A 20,825-nucleotide genomic window follows, 5' to 3' on the forward strand; every position below is an offset into this window, starting at 1 on the left:
CTACCTTCTTTCAGTTTAAATCCATTACTCCTTGTCCTATCACTACATGCCCTAACAACCCTCCAGCTTTCCTGTAGGCCCCCTTTAGGTACTAGAAGGCTGCTATAAGGTCTCCCCAGACCCTTCTCTTCTCCAGGCTGAACATCCCCAACTTCCTTGACCCATCTTCACAGGAGAGGTGCTCCAGCCCTTGAATCATTCTCATTGCCCTTCTCTAGGCTTGCTCCAACAGGTCCATGTCCTTCTTGTGCTGGGGCCCCAGAGCTGAATGCAGTGCTCTAGGTGGGGTCTCACGAGAGCAGAGCAGAGAGCGACGATCACATCCCTCACCCTGCTGGCCATGCTCCTTTTGATGCAGCCCAGGATATGGGTGGCTTTCTGGGCTGCAAGCATACATTGCTGGCTCACGTTAAACTTCTCATCAACCATCACCCCCCCAGGTCCTTCTCCTCAGGGCTGCTCTCAATCCATTTTCCACCCAGCCTGTATCTGTGCTGGGGATTGCCCCAACACAGGTACAGGACCTCATGCTTGGCCTTGTTGAACTTCACGAGATCCTCACGGGCCTACCTTTCAGGCCTGCCCAGGTCCCTCTGGATGGCATCCCTTCCCTCTAAGCCTGTTGACTGCACCACGCAGCTTGGTGTCATCAGCAGACTTGCCAAGGGTACCCTCAATCCCACTCTCCATGTCACCGACAAAAATGTTAAATGGCACTGGTCCCAGTACTTACCCCCTGAGGAACGCCACTCATCACTGATCTCTGCTTGGACAGTGAGCTGTTGACTACAACTCTGAGCGTAACCATCCAATTCCTTACCCACCGTGTGGGCCCATTCATCAAATCCATGTCTTTTCAATTTAGAGACAAGGATATCATTGGGGACAGCATAAAATGCGTTGCATTTGTCAGTTATTTTTCAGTTATTCTTCCCCTATCCAATGCTGTAACGCCATCAGAGAAGGCCACCACATTTGTCAGGCACAATTGGCCCTTAGTGAAGCTGTGTTGGCTGTCACCAATCACCTCCTTGTTTTCCAGGTGCCTTTGCATAGTTTCCGGGAAAATCTGCTCCATGATCTTGCCAGGCACAGAGGTGAGACTTACTGGCCTGTAGTTCATTAGCTCTTCCTTTTTTCCCCTCTTTAAAAATGTGGGTTTTATTTCCCCTCTTCCAGTTCACTGGACTGCCACGACTTCTCAAATATGATGGACTGTGGCTTACCAACTACATCTGCCAATTCCCTCAGGACCCGTGGACGTACCTCAGCAGGTCCCATGGACTTGTGCACCTTCAGCTTCCTTAGCTGGTCTTGAACCTGATCTTCTCCTACAATGGGTGGTTTTTCATTATCCCAGTCCCTGCCTTTTCTTCTGGGGCTTGGGCTATATGGTTGGAGCTCTTGTCAGAGAAGACTGAGGCAAAAAAGTCATGAAGTACCTCTGCCATCTCTATATCCTGGGTGATCAGGTCTCCTGTTTCCTTCTGGAGCGGGCCCACAATTCCATTAGTCTTCCTTTTATCACTGACCTACCTATAGAAGCCATAATCTTCAATGTACAAAAAAATCTGCCAACAAATATGCGCTACTAACAAATACTAGAAGCAGGTAATGGGAATGTATGCAAGGTACAAATTCTACCGAAGCCTACCTATTTACCTCATTCCCAAGTAGCTATCAGATAAATCAAAGCTTTTACAAACATTAAAAACTTTCAATCAGAAATTAAGAATGCATTTTCCTCTCTGAACAGCCATCTCAACAAAATAAAAAACATCAGAAGTTGAAAAAATACCATTTTTAATGTAAAAAGTATACAAACTACTTACCGAATGAAACTTAAGTGAACACCAAGGGATCGATGGGTCCCTGAACAATCGATACAAAGAAAAACTCCGTATGTTATGCTTGCCCAGCTAGGGTTTTTTGACCCGCAGTCAAAACATACCTTTAAGAAAATAAAAATCATTAATGTGACTTATGCATAACCACTTGTTAAAGTTGTATTATAGGTCATTCTAACATCCTTGTAGTGATCAGAATTTAATGAATTCATCCTTATAGCATGGATGTCATCCTTCCAGCACAGATTACATGACAACTTCACATAACCCTAATTTTATAAAGAGTAGTTGCACAACCTGCCCAAACTCATATGCCTTCACCCAAACTAGACAGGACAACACAAACTCCTGGTTTCTGTCCATCATCAGTTTATACGTAGATCACAGGTTGAAAAACAGTGGGGCAGAGAACCCACATCAATCTAGTTCAAGTACACATTTAACACTTCCAACTTAAGTACACACTTCCAACACTACTGATACACAAAAGCTTTTAAGAAATGTTTTCACTTCCTTGACAGGCTGGGAAGAAAAAAACAAACAAACAAACAAACAGAAACACTAACAAGTCTCCTTGCTAGAAACTACACTGATGTAACTAGAGATTTGTGTCTACATACCCAATCAAACAAGCCCTGAGTTTACATTCAAGTCAGCTAACCTATCACTAACCAAATTAATTTCAAGTAGATGCCCAAGAGCACTTTGAGGCTAAACTCCTAGCTTTACTGTGGGTCTCTGTATCTTACGCAGTGCGCATTTATCAGGCACAAGTTCACCATCAGATTCAACACCGACTCATCCTCAATAAAAACATTTTTAAGTCTGGGCTTCAGTTAGACCAATAACCTGCAACACAAATGGAAAGCATGGAGGTTACAGTTTCTGCATATGCAAGTCCACTCTTTCTCTCTCTATGGAGGCTTAACAGTGCACTACTGGAAGGAAAGGAGTCTGGAAAGCATGTATGTGTCCCAGTACTGTTTGTGCAAACAGGGTCATCCACTGACATACAGCAGAAAGAAGAAATAAGAGAAAATCCACACAGAATGAGGGATAGAAGGAGGGACTGGAGAGATGCCCTGAAGTAAGCACAGGTAGGAGAATGATATGCAGGAAGTTAGGGAAAAAGAATGAGTAACTCTTCATGTATGCCACATCACAAGAGAACATACAGCCTGAAGTAGTCAGAATTCATCCGCTTTTCCTCAATTCCCTCCATTCTTTGAGCTAATTCCAATATAAATAAATAAATTACCTCATCTTCACTTTAAATTGGCTGTATTCAAACAGTTTCTTACTAGGCCAAAAGTAGGATGAAGACAACAAAATAAGACAAGATTGTTGGAGATCAAAGCCAAGACAACAGCCTTGGTCCTGCTTCTAACACAAGAGAGAAGAGCAGACTTAGAGCTGTAAGTTTCATTGAAATTCCTCAGAGCAGAAATTGGAAAAGAGAATCTTAAGCATTACCAGGTGGTTAAAAAAATCCCACGGTTAAAAAGGTTCTGTTATTAACATCCCTTTCCTGGAACAAATATAAGTGCTTCTTAATTTCAGCTTCTTAAAAGTTAATTGCATCACCTTGGAAGCTAGCTGCCACAAAGCAGCATAGCTCACTGGCTTCACATATCCAGGACCTTATCAACCATCTATCAGACACCTGTGAAAATTATTCAAAAATTGTAGCTTTAAGGATTGTGATGCAACTCAGAATGACAACTAGTTTTCTTGTGAAAGTAACGTAAGAACTATCATTTCCATCATGTTATGTGACAGAAATAGAAACATTTTATCAAGTTAACTTACTGAAACAAATAAGCATAAGTTAACTTACACTCATGTTGCTTGGCTTCCTCATTTTAGAGTGCTTTCCACCACATAAATTGTAACAAGAAATTAAAACAAAATTAAAAGGGATTTCAGAGCCTACCTATGAAATCATTTCCATTTTAAATATGGCAACTGTGTTTATTGGAGTGAGTTAGGTACAACTAAGATATGAAAGTCTTCATAAAAAACTAATTTGAAGGATACACCTAAATAATCTATTTCTTTTTAACTACACCTGTATTATTTTTGCTCTTTTAGTGTTCAAGCATTTCAGGACAGTCTAGACTCGGGAACAGTCACTTCGGAGAAAAAAAAGGAGTAAAAGTTGCAATCAAGATGTTTTTACCAGAATGAACAAAAGGACAGGTCCACAGCAAGTCATTAAAACAAACAGGATTCATCTTGTATGAGAGGTTGAAGTTAACAGATCCTTTATGCCTGTTGGTAAATAAGTTCATAGTACACGTTGTTGTTGGATATGGCAACATGGTAATATACAGCCTCTGGAAATGCTAGCTTTGACACTTCCAAAGAGCTGGTGGGGCTCAGCAATCACCTGTCACTGAGGTCAGTGTTAGAAAGGCACTTTTAACCACACAGTGTTGCTGCTGCCACAGATAGTTTCGTATCTCCATGCTCGCTATCCCTGTTGTGCAAGACCAGCACACAGCCGCCTGAATGCTGGACCCACTGCTACTCAGGTGGCAGTTTCGCGACTGGTCAAAGGTAATCTTCATCCGAGCAGCCACTCTGTTCCTTTCCAACCGCTGTATCCTGATATGCTTTCTTTTCTTGCATCAGCAGTAATAATCTGTCTTGTTGATCCTACTGGAAACCAACACTACAAAAGCGCTTTGACTCAGAGCAAAGGTAGGTCCAACTCACATCATGGCCACATCATCAGCAATACCAGTGTAAGGGAGGGAGAAGAAGCATTTGCCAACAGAAGGAAACTGGACTGGAAGCTGGACTAGAAGCATTGTAAACTTAAAATGACTTGAGTGAGATGTACTATAGTATATTCTGCTGGGGTGGGGGGAGGGAGGGAACATGACCACAACACTTCCCAACAGACACACAAACCCCACAATTCGCACTGTAATAACAAAACTGCAGAACTAATAAACCACCACCACAGCACGCCTACTTGGTTTTCAGCCAGTTCAGATCCTTGATTTAGGTCTCCAAGCAGAGACACGAATGCTATCTTCAACAAGAGAAGAGAATGAACCAGAGAACAGGAACCAAAAACTACCTGTTTCAGAGGAACAGATTTGTGCAAACTAAAAGAGTCTATATACCACAGTCTCAGGGTACAAGTTATCACAACTGGTGAGCTTTATAAACGTTTAAACAATATTGGGTACCTTAAGGACTATGAATGTCTTTTATGTGTACAAAATACATCCCATTTAATAACTGTAAAGCATTCGTTAAACCTTGTCAGGCGATCCTGTACACAAAGACATGAAAATTCCAAAAAGCTGTTTCTCATGCTAACCAAAGGAAACCAGAGGACGAATTACAGGTACGCTATTTTCAAGACAGTTACTCAAACACGCTACAATCCACACGTTAAACTGCACGCTTATTTAAATGAGAATCGTTTTCCCTAGCCTCACGTGCCCTGGGAGCTACCACCATGCACCTCACCTAGCGCAGCACAGAGGTGCGTATATGTGTATATATATGTATGTATATATACAGGTGTGTATGTGTCGGGGCTCGGTGGGACGAGGAGCAGGCCTCCGCGGCCACGGCAAGCCCCAGCCGCCCCTCCGGGAGCGGCTGGCGGACAGCGGAACCCCGCCGGGCCCCGGGGCGCCCCGCCCTCGGGCAGTGCGACGTGTCACCGCCACGGCGGAGCCCGGCCGCCGCCTCCCCCCGCTCTCCGGCGCCCCGTCCTCCCGCCGCCCTCACCTTGTTGGTGGGCACGGAGCGGAGCCGCTTGAAGATGGCGGCGATGTCCTGCTTGCTGGGCTCGCACATGGCGGCGGGCGAGGCAGGAGGGCCGCCACGGAGAAACCGCCGCCGCTGCCGCCCGCTCCGCCGCCGGCCGCCCCGCCCCGCCGCGCAGGGCGGGACCTCGGGGAGCCGCCCGCCTGCGGCCGCCGGCGTGGCGAAAGGAGGCGGCGGTTGCCGTGGGTACAGGCGGGGGGGGCCGGGCTCCCTGAGATAGCGGGCAGGGGGCCTGCGCCTGAGGAGCCCCAGCGCCTCGGGGCGAAAAATAAATTAAACATGGAAGGACAACAGCTGTGCTGGTGGCTGGTTTGGGAAAAAAATGACGTGGGGCAGGTGATAACGTGCCTACTTAGATAACATGCTTTATCCAATGAGTAGGTTTCAAGCGCTCTGTAAAAATTTCTTGTGAAACCATCGTTCCCGCTCAGCATTAGCACTGAACTATGTGACCAGGGACAGGGTGCTTGTGGCAGAGCTTGGCCCCTCAGCACTCCTACTCATCAGAGAGCACCGGGGTCTCAAGGTGTTACACCCCCATCTCCCCTACTCTTCTGAGGTGTAATTGGCCATGTAAGGAACAACCAGAGTTTGGACAAATTTTCTATAATACATTTTCTTTCAATTTGGAGGGTGTTCTGGAGAGTGGCTGCTCTAGCCTTCTGCTAACAGCAGCACCATAGATTATCTAGGGCCCAAAATAGCCATGTTCAAGTCCTTCCATGACAGTCTAACTTCAGCACCTCGTTTCACTCTCTTCCACAGCAGCTAACAGCCCCCCATTCTTACCTGTCAATGAGGAAATAGTCCAGGGTGATGAAAGCCATTACAATCAGGGTTGTGGCAATGTTGCACAAAACATCCACACAATGCATGTTGCTGCAAGCCACCAGCAGTCTTGGGGGAGGCATAGGTTTGGGAATCACTGCTGGAACACCTGCTGCCTGCTGTCCCCTGCACCAGGCCCTCAGCACTGCGAATCAGAGGCACATGAACCAATAGTGCCTTTGCTGATCAGTACAAGTCAGTTGTTTGTTATCCTGACAGGCAGCTGAACACACGAACATTTCACTCGTTTTTGAGGTATTGACAATTCCTGCAGCAGGCCAGCAGCCTCCACTACAGATCAACTTTGTTCAGGCTGACACTATGTCACAGATGGTGGGATTGATTATATTATAGGATAGCAGTCCAAAAAACATCTGTATGCATATAGCCAAATAACACTGGGACTAGACTTAAAATAACTGAGCCTGTATACGCATAACTCCATACCAGCAAACATAATCAGACCCCATGGCAGTCACCTGGGATCAGGAATGCCTAACAAGAGATATGTCTTCACTCTATGAGTGAAGTTCACATTTCAGGAAGACAGCCTGTGAGTCATAGGAGCCCTACAGCACACTCCTGTCCAGAGATGCTTACCAAATCCCATCTGACTGCATGAGGGCTGCCACTGGCCTCAGAGGGAGAAAGAGTTGCCAAGAAATTTCCACAAAGGAGAAAGAGTCCATTACTTCAGCTTTATCGTTACTATACTTATAAAGCTAAGGTACTATTAAAAAAAAAAAAAAAAAAAAAAAAGCAGGAGAGGTATGATCTTGCCATTATCAAAAACAATTAACATCAGAAAAACAAGGCAATCTTGAAGGTTTATCTGTCTGGCACAATCCCAGAAAAGGATGATCTTACTTATTGTCCTGTACTCTCTTAGCTGCACTACTGCCCACCCCCAAGCAACACACAAAGGCAGATAGCTCCTGCCACTACAGCAGCCCTGGTAAATCAGCATACAACTTGTGAAGTGCAAATAACACTGTGGGATGCTGGTTCTTTCACTGGCCTCCTATTTCAGGAAATGGCATGTCTCCGCCCTTGAGTCAGGATGTAAAAATTAACTCTGCTAGTTATTCAGAGCCACTTTGAACAGAGAACACACAAATCTCCATCCATGAAGTAAAAATGTACCTGTCCGGTCTTGTTCAACATCTTCTGGTCTTGTTCAACATCTTAGTTGACGACCTTGATGAGGGAATAGTGTCTGCCCTCAGCAAGTACACCGATGACACAAAGCTGGGAGGAGTGGCTGACACACCAGAAGGCTGTGCTGCCATTCAGCGAGACCTGGACCAGCTGGAGAGGTGGGCAGGAAGAAACCAAATGAGATTTAACAAGAGCAAGTGTAGAGTCCTGCATCTGGGAAGGAACAACCGCATGTATCAGTACAGGCTGGGGGATGACCTGCTGGAGAGGAGCTCTGAGAAGGACCTGGGGGTCCTGGTGGACGACAGGTTGACCATGAGCCAGCACTGTGCCCTTGTGGCCAACAGGGCTAATGGGATCCTGGTGTGCATTAAAAGGAGCATGGCCAGCAGGTCAAGGGAGGTGATCCTCCCCCTCTACTCTGCCCTGGTCAGGCCTCACCTGGAGTACTGTGTCCAGTTCTGGGCTCCCCAGTACAAGAAGGACAGGAATCTCCTGGAAAGAGTCCAGCAGAGGGCCACAAAAATGATACGGGGCCTGGAGCATCTTCCTTATGAGGAAAGGCTGAGAGACCTGGGTCTGTTCAGCCTGGAGAACAGAAGACTTAGAGGGGATCTCCTCAGTGTATATAAGTATCTGTGGGGTGGGGGACAGAAGGATGTAGCCAAACTCTTCTCAGTGGTTTGTGGGGATAGGACAAGGGGCAATGGCCACAAAATGGAGCATGGGAAGTTCTGCACTGACATGCAGAAGAACTTCTCCACGGTGAGAGTGAAGAGGGTGACGGAGCATTGGTACAGGCTGCCCAGGGAGGTTGTGGAGTCTCCTTCTCTGGAGATATTCAAGGCCTGTCTGGACGCCTACCTGGGCAGCCTGCTCTGAGGAACCTGCTTTGGCAGGGGGGTTGGACCCAATGATCTTTCGAGGTCCCTTCCAACCCCTACAGTTCTGTGATTCTTGACAGTGTTCAGAAACGCTCTACGCTGTTTGTATCTCTCACTGTGCCTCTATCCTAAGGCCACACCTTGCAATTCAGCTACATGGGTGTGCAGGCTAGACAGACTCCTGTTGCAAATTGCAAGCTCAGCTGATTGCTAGGAGATGAGTTCTAGACCAAATGCATGAAAAACATGTAGCACACACTTAAGAACCTGGGGGAGATAAGCACATCCTGGAAGCAGTCCTAAGACCAGCCTCATGGTTGTGGAAGAAAGGTGATATACAATGAATGAATGGAGGTAACAGTAAAAAGAATGGCTGAGCTCTGCCAGAGAAAAGGTAGTACTCATAATTCACTAGCTGCTCTTGCATGTTGAGTAAATTAAAAATAATAATAATTAAAAAAAAACAAAAACAAAAAACACCTACTGTTCAAGGGTGCCTGTAGATTGGGCACTGAGTGTCCTCTACTTTGGTGAGCAGCTGTTAGATGCAATGCAGGTCCTTAACCAGAACCAGTAGTAGACCAGCACTGTGAGCAAGACTGACTCCCCCCATCAGACATTGCTCACATTCTCAACCCTCAGCTGATTTTCATCTTCACTGTTGTGGTTTAACACTGCTAGACAGCTAAGCACCACCCAGCCACTTGATCACTCCCCATTCCCAGCAGGATGGGAGAAGATAATTGGAAGGGCTAAAGGTAGAAAACTAGTGGGTTGAGATAGACAGTTTACCAAAAAAAAAAAAAAAAAGTGATACCAAAAAAAAAGCAATTGTTCACCACAAGCCAACACCCAGCCAGTCCCCATGCAACAGCAGGCCTGGTGAATAGCCCCCAGCTTTTATTGCTGAGCATGATGCCATATGGTATAGGTTGTGCCTTTGGTCAGTTTGGGTTAGCTGTTTGCCTGTGCCCCCCCTCCCAGCTTCTCGTGCACCCCTAGCCTCCTCACTGGCAGTGCAGTGAGAGAAACAGAAAAGACCTTGGTAAACACCATGTAAGCACTGCTCAGAAACAACCGAAACAGTGTGTTATCAACACTATTTTCATCACAAATCCAAAACACAGCCCCATATGAGCTACTATGAAGAAAATTAACACCATCCCTGCCAAAAAAAAAAAAAGACACATTAACAAAAAATGTTTAAGACCATAAGTCTAAGCACATATTCCTTCTCTGACCCCATTATACACAGTAAGTTGCACTGTCACTTTGTCCTTGAGAAAGAATGCTGATTTGTTCAAAATAATTTGGAAATACCCTCCATACCCTATGCTCCCTTGCCTGTGCTTCACATCCTTTGAAAAATTTGGTCACACCGAGCAAGATTTGTCACTGCTCACATACATAGTGCATAATGGTAACATGCTGCTTCATGCCAACTACACCTCTAGAAATTTTAGGTTACCTTCTCTCCTGCAAATATCCTTAAACATACAACATAGTCCCAGACACCTATCTTTCCAGTATGCACAATCCATCCAGCAAATCTCTCTGGAGTAGAGAGAGCAAGCATCCAAATGCCTACTTCCACAACGTGGGAATGAAGCTTAGGAATGTTAACTACATTAAAAACCACTCGAAACCAGTTCACCATATCAATAATACACTTTTATTTAGTACTAAAATGCATTGTTTGTACTGATAACATCAAGAAACAATCAGTTCATACACAGGCAAGGTTTCTTGAGAGTAGTTTGCTGTTCAGTTGTTGCCAATGCAGTAAATTGAGTGTTCAAAATTAGGAAGAAAATTTAGTTTCTTACCTCATAGATCAAAGATACAGATTGTTGACAGCTGAAAGAAGCATCACTATGTATTGTCCTGTTTCTATATACTTCCCAAGGTACCCACTACATGCCACTGGCACCGACCTCATTTAACATTCTACAGTCAGTCTTCTCTACAGAGAAGAGGTTACACCTTCTGCAACGTAGACAGGTGCTCAGTAAAACTTCAAGTGTACATAGGTGCTATTTCCTGAATGGAAGGTTCAAGAACCCTGTAAAGTACTTTTGAAACTTTTTGTTAGAGGATTAATGTCATATCACACAGGAATCTGAATTTCTAACAGGAGAAAAGAGGTAAAGCAGGCTGAAATATTAAACTGACCACTAGGTATGCTTTCATCCACAATTAGCAAGCTCCCTGATGTTCTGAGGTGAATAACTTTCTGCCAAACCAGAAAGGTTGGAAAAAGCTGGAAAAAGGTTTAAAAATTGATTATGTAATCTTAGAGGTTTTTTTTTTTTTTTTTTTTTTCTTTTTGAGACAATTCTAGGAGAACAGGAGGTACTGCTGCATATACCCTTCAGTATACCATTCTCTCCCTTTTCTCCTTTGTTTTACAATAATCTACAGCTATTTTAAAACAACCCAGATCAACAGATTAGGTCAAAGCTATCTCACCTATCTACAGTGGTTTCCAATTAGAAGACCCAGCATCTCTACCTATCTCCAGTTGTGAAGCCTGCTTTAATTCTTAGCTTTTCAAATGATTTTTTTTTTCAAAATTATCAGCTCAGCCATGGCAAAAAACAGTTTTAGTACATCAGACCAACTCTACAGACATCTCAGCAAGAGATAATAGCAATGGATTGGTTTGTTCAACTGACAAAGTAAGGGCAATAACATGATTACGCAGAGTATATCTCTGCTTTTAGAATCTTGCATATGTATACAGATTTTTATCTCGTAAACTACAGTATAAAAACACAAGGAAATTAAGACGCAGCCTGACAACAAAAGAGCTCATAATTTTGGTGTCAAGCTTTAAAAGCTTCAGAAATAACAAATTAAGAGGAACTTTAATATTACTTTGGAATATGCATATGGAGCTGCTTATCTCTACACATTCACTAATAAAATACCCTCTTTTTATTTCATTTTGTTTTTTAAATAAAAGACTCTCTTGCTATGCCTTGTTAACTAGACAAATTAGGGGAATTAAGCACATGTTCTGTGAGGAGAGGCTGAGGAAACAGGACTTGTTCAGCCTGGAAAAGAGATGACTCAGGGGGTCCTAACAGCAGCTTTCCTCCACCTACTTGGAGGCTATGAAGACAACAGAGACAGGCACCATTCAAGTACAGAAGAACAAGAAACAATGGTCACATTGCAATAGGACAGGTTTTAACTGCAGAGAAAGGTGCGTGTACGTGTGTGTGTACGTGTGTGTGTAGACAACACAATAAGGATAATTAAGCACTGTAACAGTTTGAACAGTGAACTTAAGGAGTCAGTCCTTGGAAGTTTTCCAGACCAGCTATAAGGCCTGAATGCAGAGTTGACTGTGCTTTAAATTAGACACTGGACTAGGGACCTCATGTGGTCCCTTCCTCTTCAATTCTATGGTTACTTTACTAAATCTGACAACCAGCAGTAGTACTTCATTTAGATTAAAAGATACACATACAGTATTGATGTGGGAGACTAAATAAAACTTCTGGCTAGCAATTACAAGAACCACTATATTATTCACTACCAGTCAGCAAAAGCCCACAGAGAAAAGATTCATGTATTATTATTTTTTTTAAAGCTCAGCTGCTCACCCAAGCTATATCAGACTTGACCATACCAGGGAAAGCACCCTCACAGTAGATTTCACATAATCACAAAAGACATGAATCTCCTCTTCTTCCATAAGCATTTCGCTGCAGTGTCTCCTTACAAAGAGCCCCTGTGCACTGCACCTCCTCTTGTTAACAGCACAACACTATTAACTGCATACTCTTCTTTATGATTCTTTTAGACAATATACATTTTGTCATCTTGAACTGCAATGAAATGCATTATTTACTTCATAAGAGTATTTTCACATACTATGAAAAATTAAGAAGAATGCATTCTGTGTATTTAAGAGATTAACAGATTTTATTGTTTTCTAAAATATATTACAATACAGAGACCCAAAGCAGTAATTCCTGACAAATTCAGTAACCATCTTGTGGATGAACAATTATGTTGGTAAGTTTTCCTTGACAGACACATACATACATCCACTTTCTAAGCTTGCACATTTTGATTCATTGAAAATGTTGACTAAATATACCTATAAGCTCAAAAAAAAGGTTCAAAACTACCAACAGTGTTTTATAGTTACCTCAAAATAGATTTGTTAGTTTAATTACAGTGTAGCTTCCTAAAGTAGCATATCTACTCACCTGATAATTGAGATTTTTAAACACAAATCTGCTGTAATTTAAAACCCAGTTTTAAATGTCACAAATGCCATACTATTTGACAGGATTACAGATGACTGAGTTGCAACTGCAAACAAATGTAGTTTGTTTTTTTTACAGTGTTCTGCTACAATAATCCATGTAAGGACTAATGCTAGTTTATTTTTTGACCCACATATTTATCCAAAATACAGATTTTAAGTATGCTAGTGTATTTACTGTACTTCCAAAAATCTAAATCACAGAATACTTTGTCTATAGTACAGTAATGAACATGGCAGGAGAGCAGATTTAAATATACCTATAATTTAAACTCTTAAGCCAGTCTAAATCTTATCCACATTGAAAGGCTTTGTAACTAATAGCAATGCTCTTTATATTTTGGAATGTCAAATTATATATACATATACACAACAGATAACCTCTTAATAAAAGCATTATGGTCTATTTTACAATCTTTGTTCAAAAAAATTAGTCTTCACAGATTTAACATTTCAAATTACCCAAAAATCATTAGCAGTTAAAAGGAGTTTTTTTTTTGTTGTTGTTGTTGTTTGTTTGTTTTCCCTGCAAACATGCTGGAAATAGCTAGTATTCCGGGGCTTATGTATGATTTATTTTTTTGTTTATAGAGTGCTCTTTAAAATCTAGGTGGAAAACTCATTTAAGTGTCAAACCACGTAAACAACATTCATAACAGAATCCCAACCCATGACCTGCTACAAATAACCTTCTGTAACAGATAATTATTAAATACAGTATTTGTTTTACAGCTTCAAGCCACACTGAAAACAAAGATTACTACAACATGGAAAGAGTTTTCATTCAGTCAACTGTTGACTAAATCTATGTCATAATTTAAGTATTATTTGATCAAGCATACAAAAAGGTGCTTAACTACATAGCATTTAAATAAAAAAATACTGCATCTTTCAGACATTTCTAAGAACAAATAGAAAATTAACTATGATAACCTTAAAAATTCAAGTTGCAAATTACTGAAGGTCACTTAAAATAACCGATTAAACAGAAGTCAGCATAAGCCACATACCTTGGGTAGGATGAGGCACAAGCATAGAAAATGCAAAAAAGTTTTTAAGACTCACAATAACAGACCATGTGGGAAGAGAAAGCTTAAGTAGTATTTTTCCTATCATTATTTTTCCACCTAACCCCTTTCCACTGCATTGAGTACAAGTTCTGAAAACATCAAAATAGTTGTAACTTGTCTTTAAATCGCTATGATTTCAATATCAAGCTGTCTCTCCTTTCCATTAAAATATATACACTCTATACATCATTCAGCTTCCTCTCACTTTAAATATATACTGTACAGGCCTTCAAAGCTTTTGTAATACTTCTATATTAACTTTGTCCTTTGTCACTGGATCGGTTCTACATAGTTTGCTGGGTATAAACCAACTTGTCCATTATCCAGACGTCCTTTGCACCAACCCTGTTCATCTTCATTCTCCATTTTAGTTAATTCATCCCCTGCAAAAAGAAGGAGCACTGTTAATAAATCTGTAACCCTCTAAGTAACACCAACAGAAAGATAAGACAACAATTTCTAAAGTGTCCACTTTTCTTCCCCTGCTCACCTAAGGTACCAGCAGAAAACTTCTCTGCTCTTCATTCTTTTGATACTAATACCACCCACAGATTTACATATAGGATGAAAGGCCCCCAGTTTCAAGAAAAGAGGGGGAAGGGAGCTACTTTGAAACTAAAACATTACACTAATACAATTTCAAGAATAGCATTTTAAACACAATAAAAGAATGCAACTTTTTTCAACTTATACATGGTGTTATTTCACTACAAGATCGAAGGCTCCCTTATATCTAAAAGTATGAACAGTCAAAGATAGTTGTGGATAGTAAAATTACCTCTAAGCAAAAAAGAATAATCTTACACTGATGACTCAACAAAACGTCAGCACAAGTGAAATGTTTCATCAGGCTTACTGTCAATATTTGCTAGTGTAAGAGTTGGTGGAACATAAGGAGTAAGATGTTACAAAATTAAGAAGTGGCAGTAAAATTCTCTTAAACTACAATTGAAGCTTTTCAGTACACCACTGTGATGCTGGAAGATTTTAAAGAAATTAACACCTTACTCTTTGCAACATCTTTCCACTCCTCATCTTTTTAAGAGATAAATATTGGGATAGAACTACTTTTACTGCTCTAGCTTTATATTGCTGGAAGATGATGTAGAGTTCTAGCTCAAAAAAAGTAACTCAATTTGATTCTTAACTTAAACAGCAAGAGCTAACACCGATTATTCATCCTGACATTTATGAACTATAAACATAACCACTTTTTGACCACTGCGCATGTCTAATCTTCTACATTCTCACTCAGGATATACTTAGATATTATAGTGTCTGTAGACTCCAAGATCCTGTCTATAAACATATGAAGGTCCACCATGAAAAAAAAAAAGGCCACACCACCTAGGAATTATTTCCCCACATGCAACTTATTTGCATCTAATTATTTCTCTGCATACAACAGTTTTGTGTTTCATCTTAGTAAGCAAAAGGAAATATATGCTGATGATATTAACCAGTCCCTAATGGCTGTAAATACATGAAGTACTAAAAAAGTCTTAATATTATTTTGAACAAAAAATAGCCTAAGGAAAATATATATATATATATATATACATAGAGAGAGAGAGAGAGAGAGAGAGAGAGAGAGAGAGAGAGAGAGAGAGAGAGAGTTAGAAATGGATGAACTTCATGCATCTTCTATAGTTGCCCTGTTAATTATAAAAGGTTAAAGCTCCATCTTCTCTAGTTTGCAGATCTACCAGATAACAAATAAAAGAATGCTATGAACAAATATTTAGCACTGTAGGCTGTATTGTAGTTGGCTTATGGAGACATTTTACATTTTTTTCATGATTATTTCTAGCCACGCAGAATGAGAGTGTACAATTCCAAACTTCCTTGCCACTTCTATTAAGTGTATTTTTAAGTGAAATCAATGCCTAATCAAATCCATGCCACACTGACAGTAAGCATCCATGCAATTGCACTTGTACAGCTAGGACTTGGAAACCTAGTGAAGTTGGAGGTCTGTTGAAACATTGCCACTTTTGACAATTACCTGCACAACAGAGTTATAACAAAGTCTTTACAACTACAATAAAAATAGTGTGTACACTATCATGTTTTGATAACATTGCATGGTTTGTATTTGCTGTAGCTATTTATTCTCAATCATGGCAGAGCGCTAGACATACACTAGACAGTTACGTCCCATGCTTTTATGGGATTGTAAAGGCTCTCAAAGTATGGATAGTAAATTCTGCTCTTTGGAAGCCTACCACAGCTGTTTGCCAATGAAAAACATGTATGAAGTAATCCACTAATAAAAAGGTTAGTTTCAAACATTGAAAAAAAAATATACATATGAGGGATGCCACACAGTGCATATATGCTACAGCATGTGCCCAGAAGTGATCGTAAAGGCTTTGTAGGCAAAATTCTTGAATACTCAAGGAAATCCAATTGGAAAATATCCACATACGTTTAAACAGATCTGCAAAATGAATTCACCAATTCACCGGTGCTGACAGCTGCTTAGAGTCTAGGCATAGTCCACACAGGAACACAGAAATAGATTATGTTTTAAACTGGCTCCTGCCTGACCAAGTGTGGTTTTTTGTTTGTTTTTTTTTTTTTACTTAGTTTATTGCACGTTCAGTGTCTACATAGTCACACTAATACTTGTGTGTAAAAACTACATACGTTTGCCTATAGTCATTCTGTAATTCAGCTCCTGTAAGGGGACTCACCGCCTAGCATGATCCCTTTCTTCTGATTGATGTAGTCATATACTTTGGTGTTATAAAGTACTTTAATGTTCTTCCTTCAAAAGGCATTAAGCTATTTTTAAGTTAAACCTACAAACACCTCTTACAGTTCACACATGCTGTACTTTATTTTTACGGACCGCCCCCATTGAGAACCACATGGTTTAAGTGGTTTAATACAAGTCACTCAGCCGGTACAGAATGTCTAACTTTGTACTTAACCATTACATCTGTGTATACAAACATTGCCTAGTTCTGCCATGGAAAGGCTCATTACTGTAAGCCTTTGGAATGCCAGATTGACTTTACAGGCACAATACATACATTTCAAGATTAGCTTATGTCCCTCCCCTGCTGAGAAAAAATGAGCAGCTGAAGTCTACAGAATGAAGAATAATTTTAGCTTCTGTACATTCCAGAGAAAGCTCCAGATGTTTTGTTACTACTGTTCTTCTGTCAAGGTATAATTTAACAAAGTTAAAGGCCAAACCAACCCATTCCTCCTCTTTGGAAGTCCACATATTACTTGTCTATGAAAAAAGAAAAGCCATAAGTAGAGAGTTTCACTATTAAAAGAGGAGGGAAGAGTGAAAGGACAGAGTACCACCAGGGTTCTGGGGTTTTATGGGGTGATTTGTTTTTATAAATAATCTGCATTTGTATTCAGTTTTGAGTATCACCTCCCCCCATAAGCAAAATGAAAGTTTAACAGTTCATTGATCACATCAATTGACTACATAACTGACTACATCATTGACTTGTTTACTATACTGATTTTGAGCTGCAACATCTAAGACCCATTGCAGATGGTGCAGAGTAGCATAATTCTTATGAATGCTAAAGGGGAAGTGGAACAAAAAGTTTTCTCAGACCTTTCAACACTTGAATCCTGTTTGTCCTCTACAAGTACGTCAGTCATTACAGGACAAAAAAAGTAAGCAACAAGCAAAGGAGAAGAGACATGATTAAATAGATTGCCTCTCTCATTTTCACAAACCAAAGTTCTGTTTTTGTTAATCTACTCATGCAATCTTATTCTACCTTCCTGTTTAGCAAACTTTTAACGTGCAGTTCTAGGCAAGACAGTAGAACAACAGCCTGTTACATGGTCAAAAAGTATAGATTTCACCTTCCACCACTAGAGGGTACTGCCTTCAGGCTGTACAGACTGAAAAACTGAAAAAAAGTTTCCTATTTCTGTGCTCAGAAAGATGTTCAGGCACTCACTCAGCACACAACTTCTGGAAGAACTAGCCTATACAAACTGGAGGCGGCAGCATCCATGGCATGCAACCACCACAACCTTTTGACAACTTTGTATTGTGGAAACATACTATCACTTGTGTGTCTCTCGTCACACAGGCTTGTCACTTGTATGCCTCTATTCTGTTCTCTCAACTGCAGCAAGGAGGTAAAATGCAAAGAAAGGAACAGACTTTAAAGCTCAAGGGAAACAAGACGTCATCCCAAGAAAGGAGATGTTTAAGTCAGTGTACTCTAACATAATGAAAGATGACAAAACTGGATAAATACAGTAGAGCTACTCTGCTTAGGTACACCAGAGGGAGTGAAAGGAAAAAATTCTGTCCGTAAGTTTTCAACTAAAACAAACAAACAAAAAACACGTCAGCAATGTCAAAAATTGGAGACCAAAAAGAGAGTACTTCCAGTTGATTAGGTATTATTTATTGTTTTAAGATTTGGTGCTGTAATCTTTTCTTTTTTTTCAAAAAAGAACTTTGGGGCCAGGATCTGTGCACAGCTAAAAGCAACAGCTTCTGCTATCACCAACTAAGAAAAGGAGATGAGTTTATCAGTTCTGCAGCTCACCATTTTGTTTAACACAAAGACAGTAAGAAGGGAGTATACCAAACAGATATATCAATACCTTCCAAACAGATTAGAATTCATTACTTCCAAATACAGGATACCAAGAACTGCTATCAGGAAGAACAGGGGCTAGATAGGATCCTGTAAGTGGAGTTGTACATTCAGAGAGACAAGTGACTTCAGAAAATAAATGCTGAAGAGAAAAACTCCTTATTTGTCCCATTTCTTCTTTTGAAATGCTTTAAGAGAATGCTGCACACTTACCAGCTTTAAAGCTGAGTTCATCTTGCTCTTGGCCCTCATAGTCATAGAGTGCACGCACTCTCACTTCCATTGCAGGAGAAGCATCTTCATCAAATGGATTGGTATCTCCATTTGCATCAGTGGAAGAGAAAGGATTGTTGGACTCTTCATCGGACCAATCTGCAGGGTAGCTTTGGTTTTTTTCATAGCTGCTAACACTAAAAACAATTTTTAAATTACTTTTTCTGCCCTTGATTAGGAGATTAGAAACACCCCAACATATCAGTTCCCCTAGTTAAGCTTAAACTTCTCTGTAAATCCCTGTTTTGAAGCTTTATTTCTATCTTATCTACCTTTAGCTGGCAATGCCTTAATCAGAAAAATAAGTAAAGCCACATTCTTACAATACATTTTACAAGTTAAAAAAAAGCGAAAAGGAAAAAAGTGAAGGGCAACTTTCCCATAAACTCCAGCAACTTCTCTAACAAGAAACTTGTAGAATCCATGGGGTTATTTATTCTAGAAAGGTAAAAGCTGTTCAGATATCAGATGAGAAAAATGAGGTATTTAAACTGCTTTGTAGAATCTCCCATCTCTCTGTGGACCCCTACAGTAGCTTTTAACTTTTTGTATGTTGCAATCACCAATATAAAAGCCTCATTATAGAGCAACAATTTGATTGTTTAAAAAGTGTTCAATGTTGAGCATGCACATGCCATTTAAGACAGTGATACGATATCCCTAGGTAGGCATACTGAAGCAACAGACAGCTGTCTGAGAAAGTCCTAAACAAAAAGAAAGCAATCATAAAAGCAGACTTGTTCAGCAAGAGAACACAGCAGTAAAGCTCCAGAAAACAAAGCACTTTCATTAGAAAAACCCATCAACTTCAACATTTTATAGGACTGGTAAAGGAAGGAAAAAAGCAACGGCAGTTCTGTTAGGAACTGCCGATAACCCCAGTAGTTTCGAACCAAAGAAGATCAAGGCAACAGATGTGGCATCTGTTAGGAAAAACAAGTTAAGTTACAGTGTTGTGCTTACACAACCTCTTAAAAGGACTTCATGCACCAACTAGCATAGTGTTACAGAAACCAAAAACTGAAAACCCTGGATAGAGAAAGTGCAAGTGTGAAAACGATTAAGAAAACAACATTTCACCAACTTTTTGATCTTATTGTCCTCCTTTTCACTGACAGTACTCCCAGTATCTTCTTCATCTTCAAAGGGATTGTAACTTGATTGTACTGACTGCACTGTGTTACTCTGGACACTAAGACTGCTAATTTGGAAAAGAAAGAGCATTATGGTGACCCTATCTGTTTAAGGGTAAACACACTGTCACTGGTGTCCCATTAAGTAGTTTCTTAGCAGACCCCTTCTCCAGCCAAAAAAAAACAAAAAGAACAACAAAAAAAAACACTATCCATCAAGTGTAGTGAAAGATCCTAGAAAGTTCTGGAAGTCTCACATATGATACATTTCCTCCAGAAGTAGAATTTCTGTTGTGGACCACAATTTTTCTTTTTTCTTACTGCCTGCAATAAAAGGCAGTGCTATTTTTCTACCCAGTTTCATTACTTTCTGAGGAAGCTGATGCTAACAGTTATGTATTAATGACATCCAGAATTGTGAAGCAACTACACATTTTTCAGACTAAGATTTCAAAGTAAAATGTCATTTCTAGAGATGGGAAAATAGCAACAGACTAACTCCCAGATTAACTACTGAGTTCAGTTACTCATGTAATTTGGGTTCTTATAATTCACAGTGGAAAGAGAAATGTGAAATAGAGAATAATTCCCAAAATATTTTGTGAGCTGCAGAAAGCTGTTTTAAAAATGCTCACAGGTGAGTAATGTTTAGTTGTACACTGGCTTTTTGATCCTGTATAGCTTGTAATATTGAACAGTCCTTTCTGTTTAGTCTTTTTAGGCATGAAAAAAAATACCTGCTATGTTTGTTAGGCTGGGAAACTTGATCTCCTGTCTGATTAATACCAGTCAGAGTCACTCCATCAGAAGCCTTCTTCTTTTCTCTTCTACTGAGAGTGCGATTCAGATCCGCAGACCACTCCTAAAAACGAACGCAAAAAGTGATTGAGCAACCTAATTGAACAATTAATAATCATATTTAATTTTTCAGACTGAGTTATGGAACATACATTCATACATACA

The 20,825-nt window shown here is 40.5% G+C and overlaps 2 protein-coding genes across 4 annotated transcripts in view; both read right to left on the reverse strand.

Annotated features, from left to right (window-relative positions):
• ARFGAP3 (ARF GTPase activating protein 3) overlaps positions 1-5,743 on the reverse strand; it is a 33,146-nt gene extending 27,403 nt beyond the window's left edge. Inside the window, exons 1-2 of the mRNA XM_082778084.1 lie at positions 5,601-5,743; positions 1,833-1,951 (exon numbers count right to left, since the gene is read on the reverse strand). Coding sequence (XP_082634210.1) covers positions 1,833-1,951; positions 5,601-5,669 — 188 coding nt within the window. The 5' untranslated portion in view covers positions 5,670-5,743. The remainder of the gene's footprint in view (positions 1-1,832; positions 1,952-5,600) is intronic.
• A 4,493-nt stretch (positions 5,744-10,236) lies between these two features.
• PACSIN2 (protein kinase C and casein kinase substrate in neurons 2) overlaps positions 10,237-20,825 on the reverse strand; it is a 41,402-nt gene continuing 30,813 nt past the window's right edge. Inside the window, exons 7-10 of one of the 3 annotated variants that reach the window (XM_082768256.1) lie at positions 20,600-20,724; positions 19,814-19,927; positions 18,670-18,866; positions 10,238-14,244 (exon numbers count right to left, since the gene is read on the reverse strand). In XM_082768256.1, coding sequence (XP_082624382.1) covers positions 14,132-14,244; positions 18,670-18,866; positions 19,814-19,927; positions 20,600-20,724 — 549 coding nt within the window. In that variant the 3' untranslated portion in view covers positions 10,238-14,131. Of the gene's footprint in view, positions 14,245-18,669; positions 18,867-19,813; positions 19,931-20,599; positions 20,725-20,825 lie in introns of all 3 variants that reach the window. The other 2 variants (XM_082768255.1, XM_082768257.1) reach the window with 2 other exon arrangements.

Source organism: Aythya marila (genome assembly GCF_965140915.1).
Source record: "Aythya marila genome assembly, chromosome: 1".
Classification (NCBI taxonomy): domain Eukaryota; kingdom Metazoa; phylum Chordata; class Aves; order Anseriformes; family Anatidae; genus Aythya; species Aythya marila.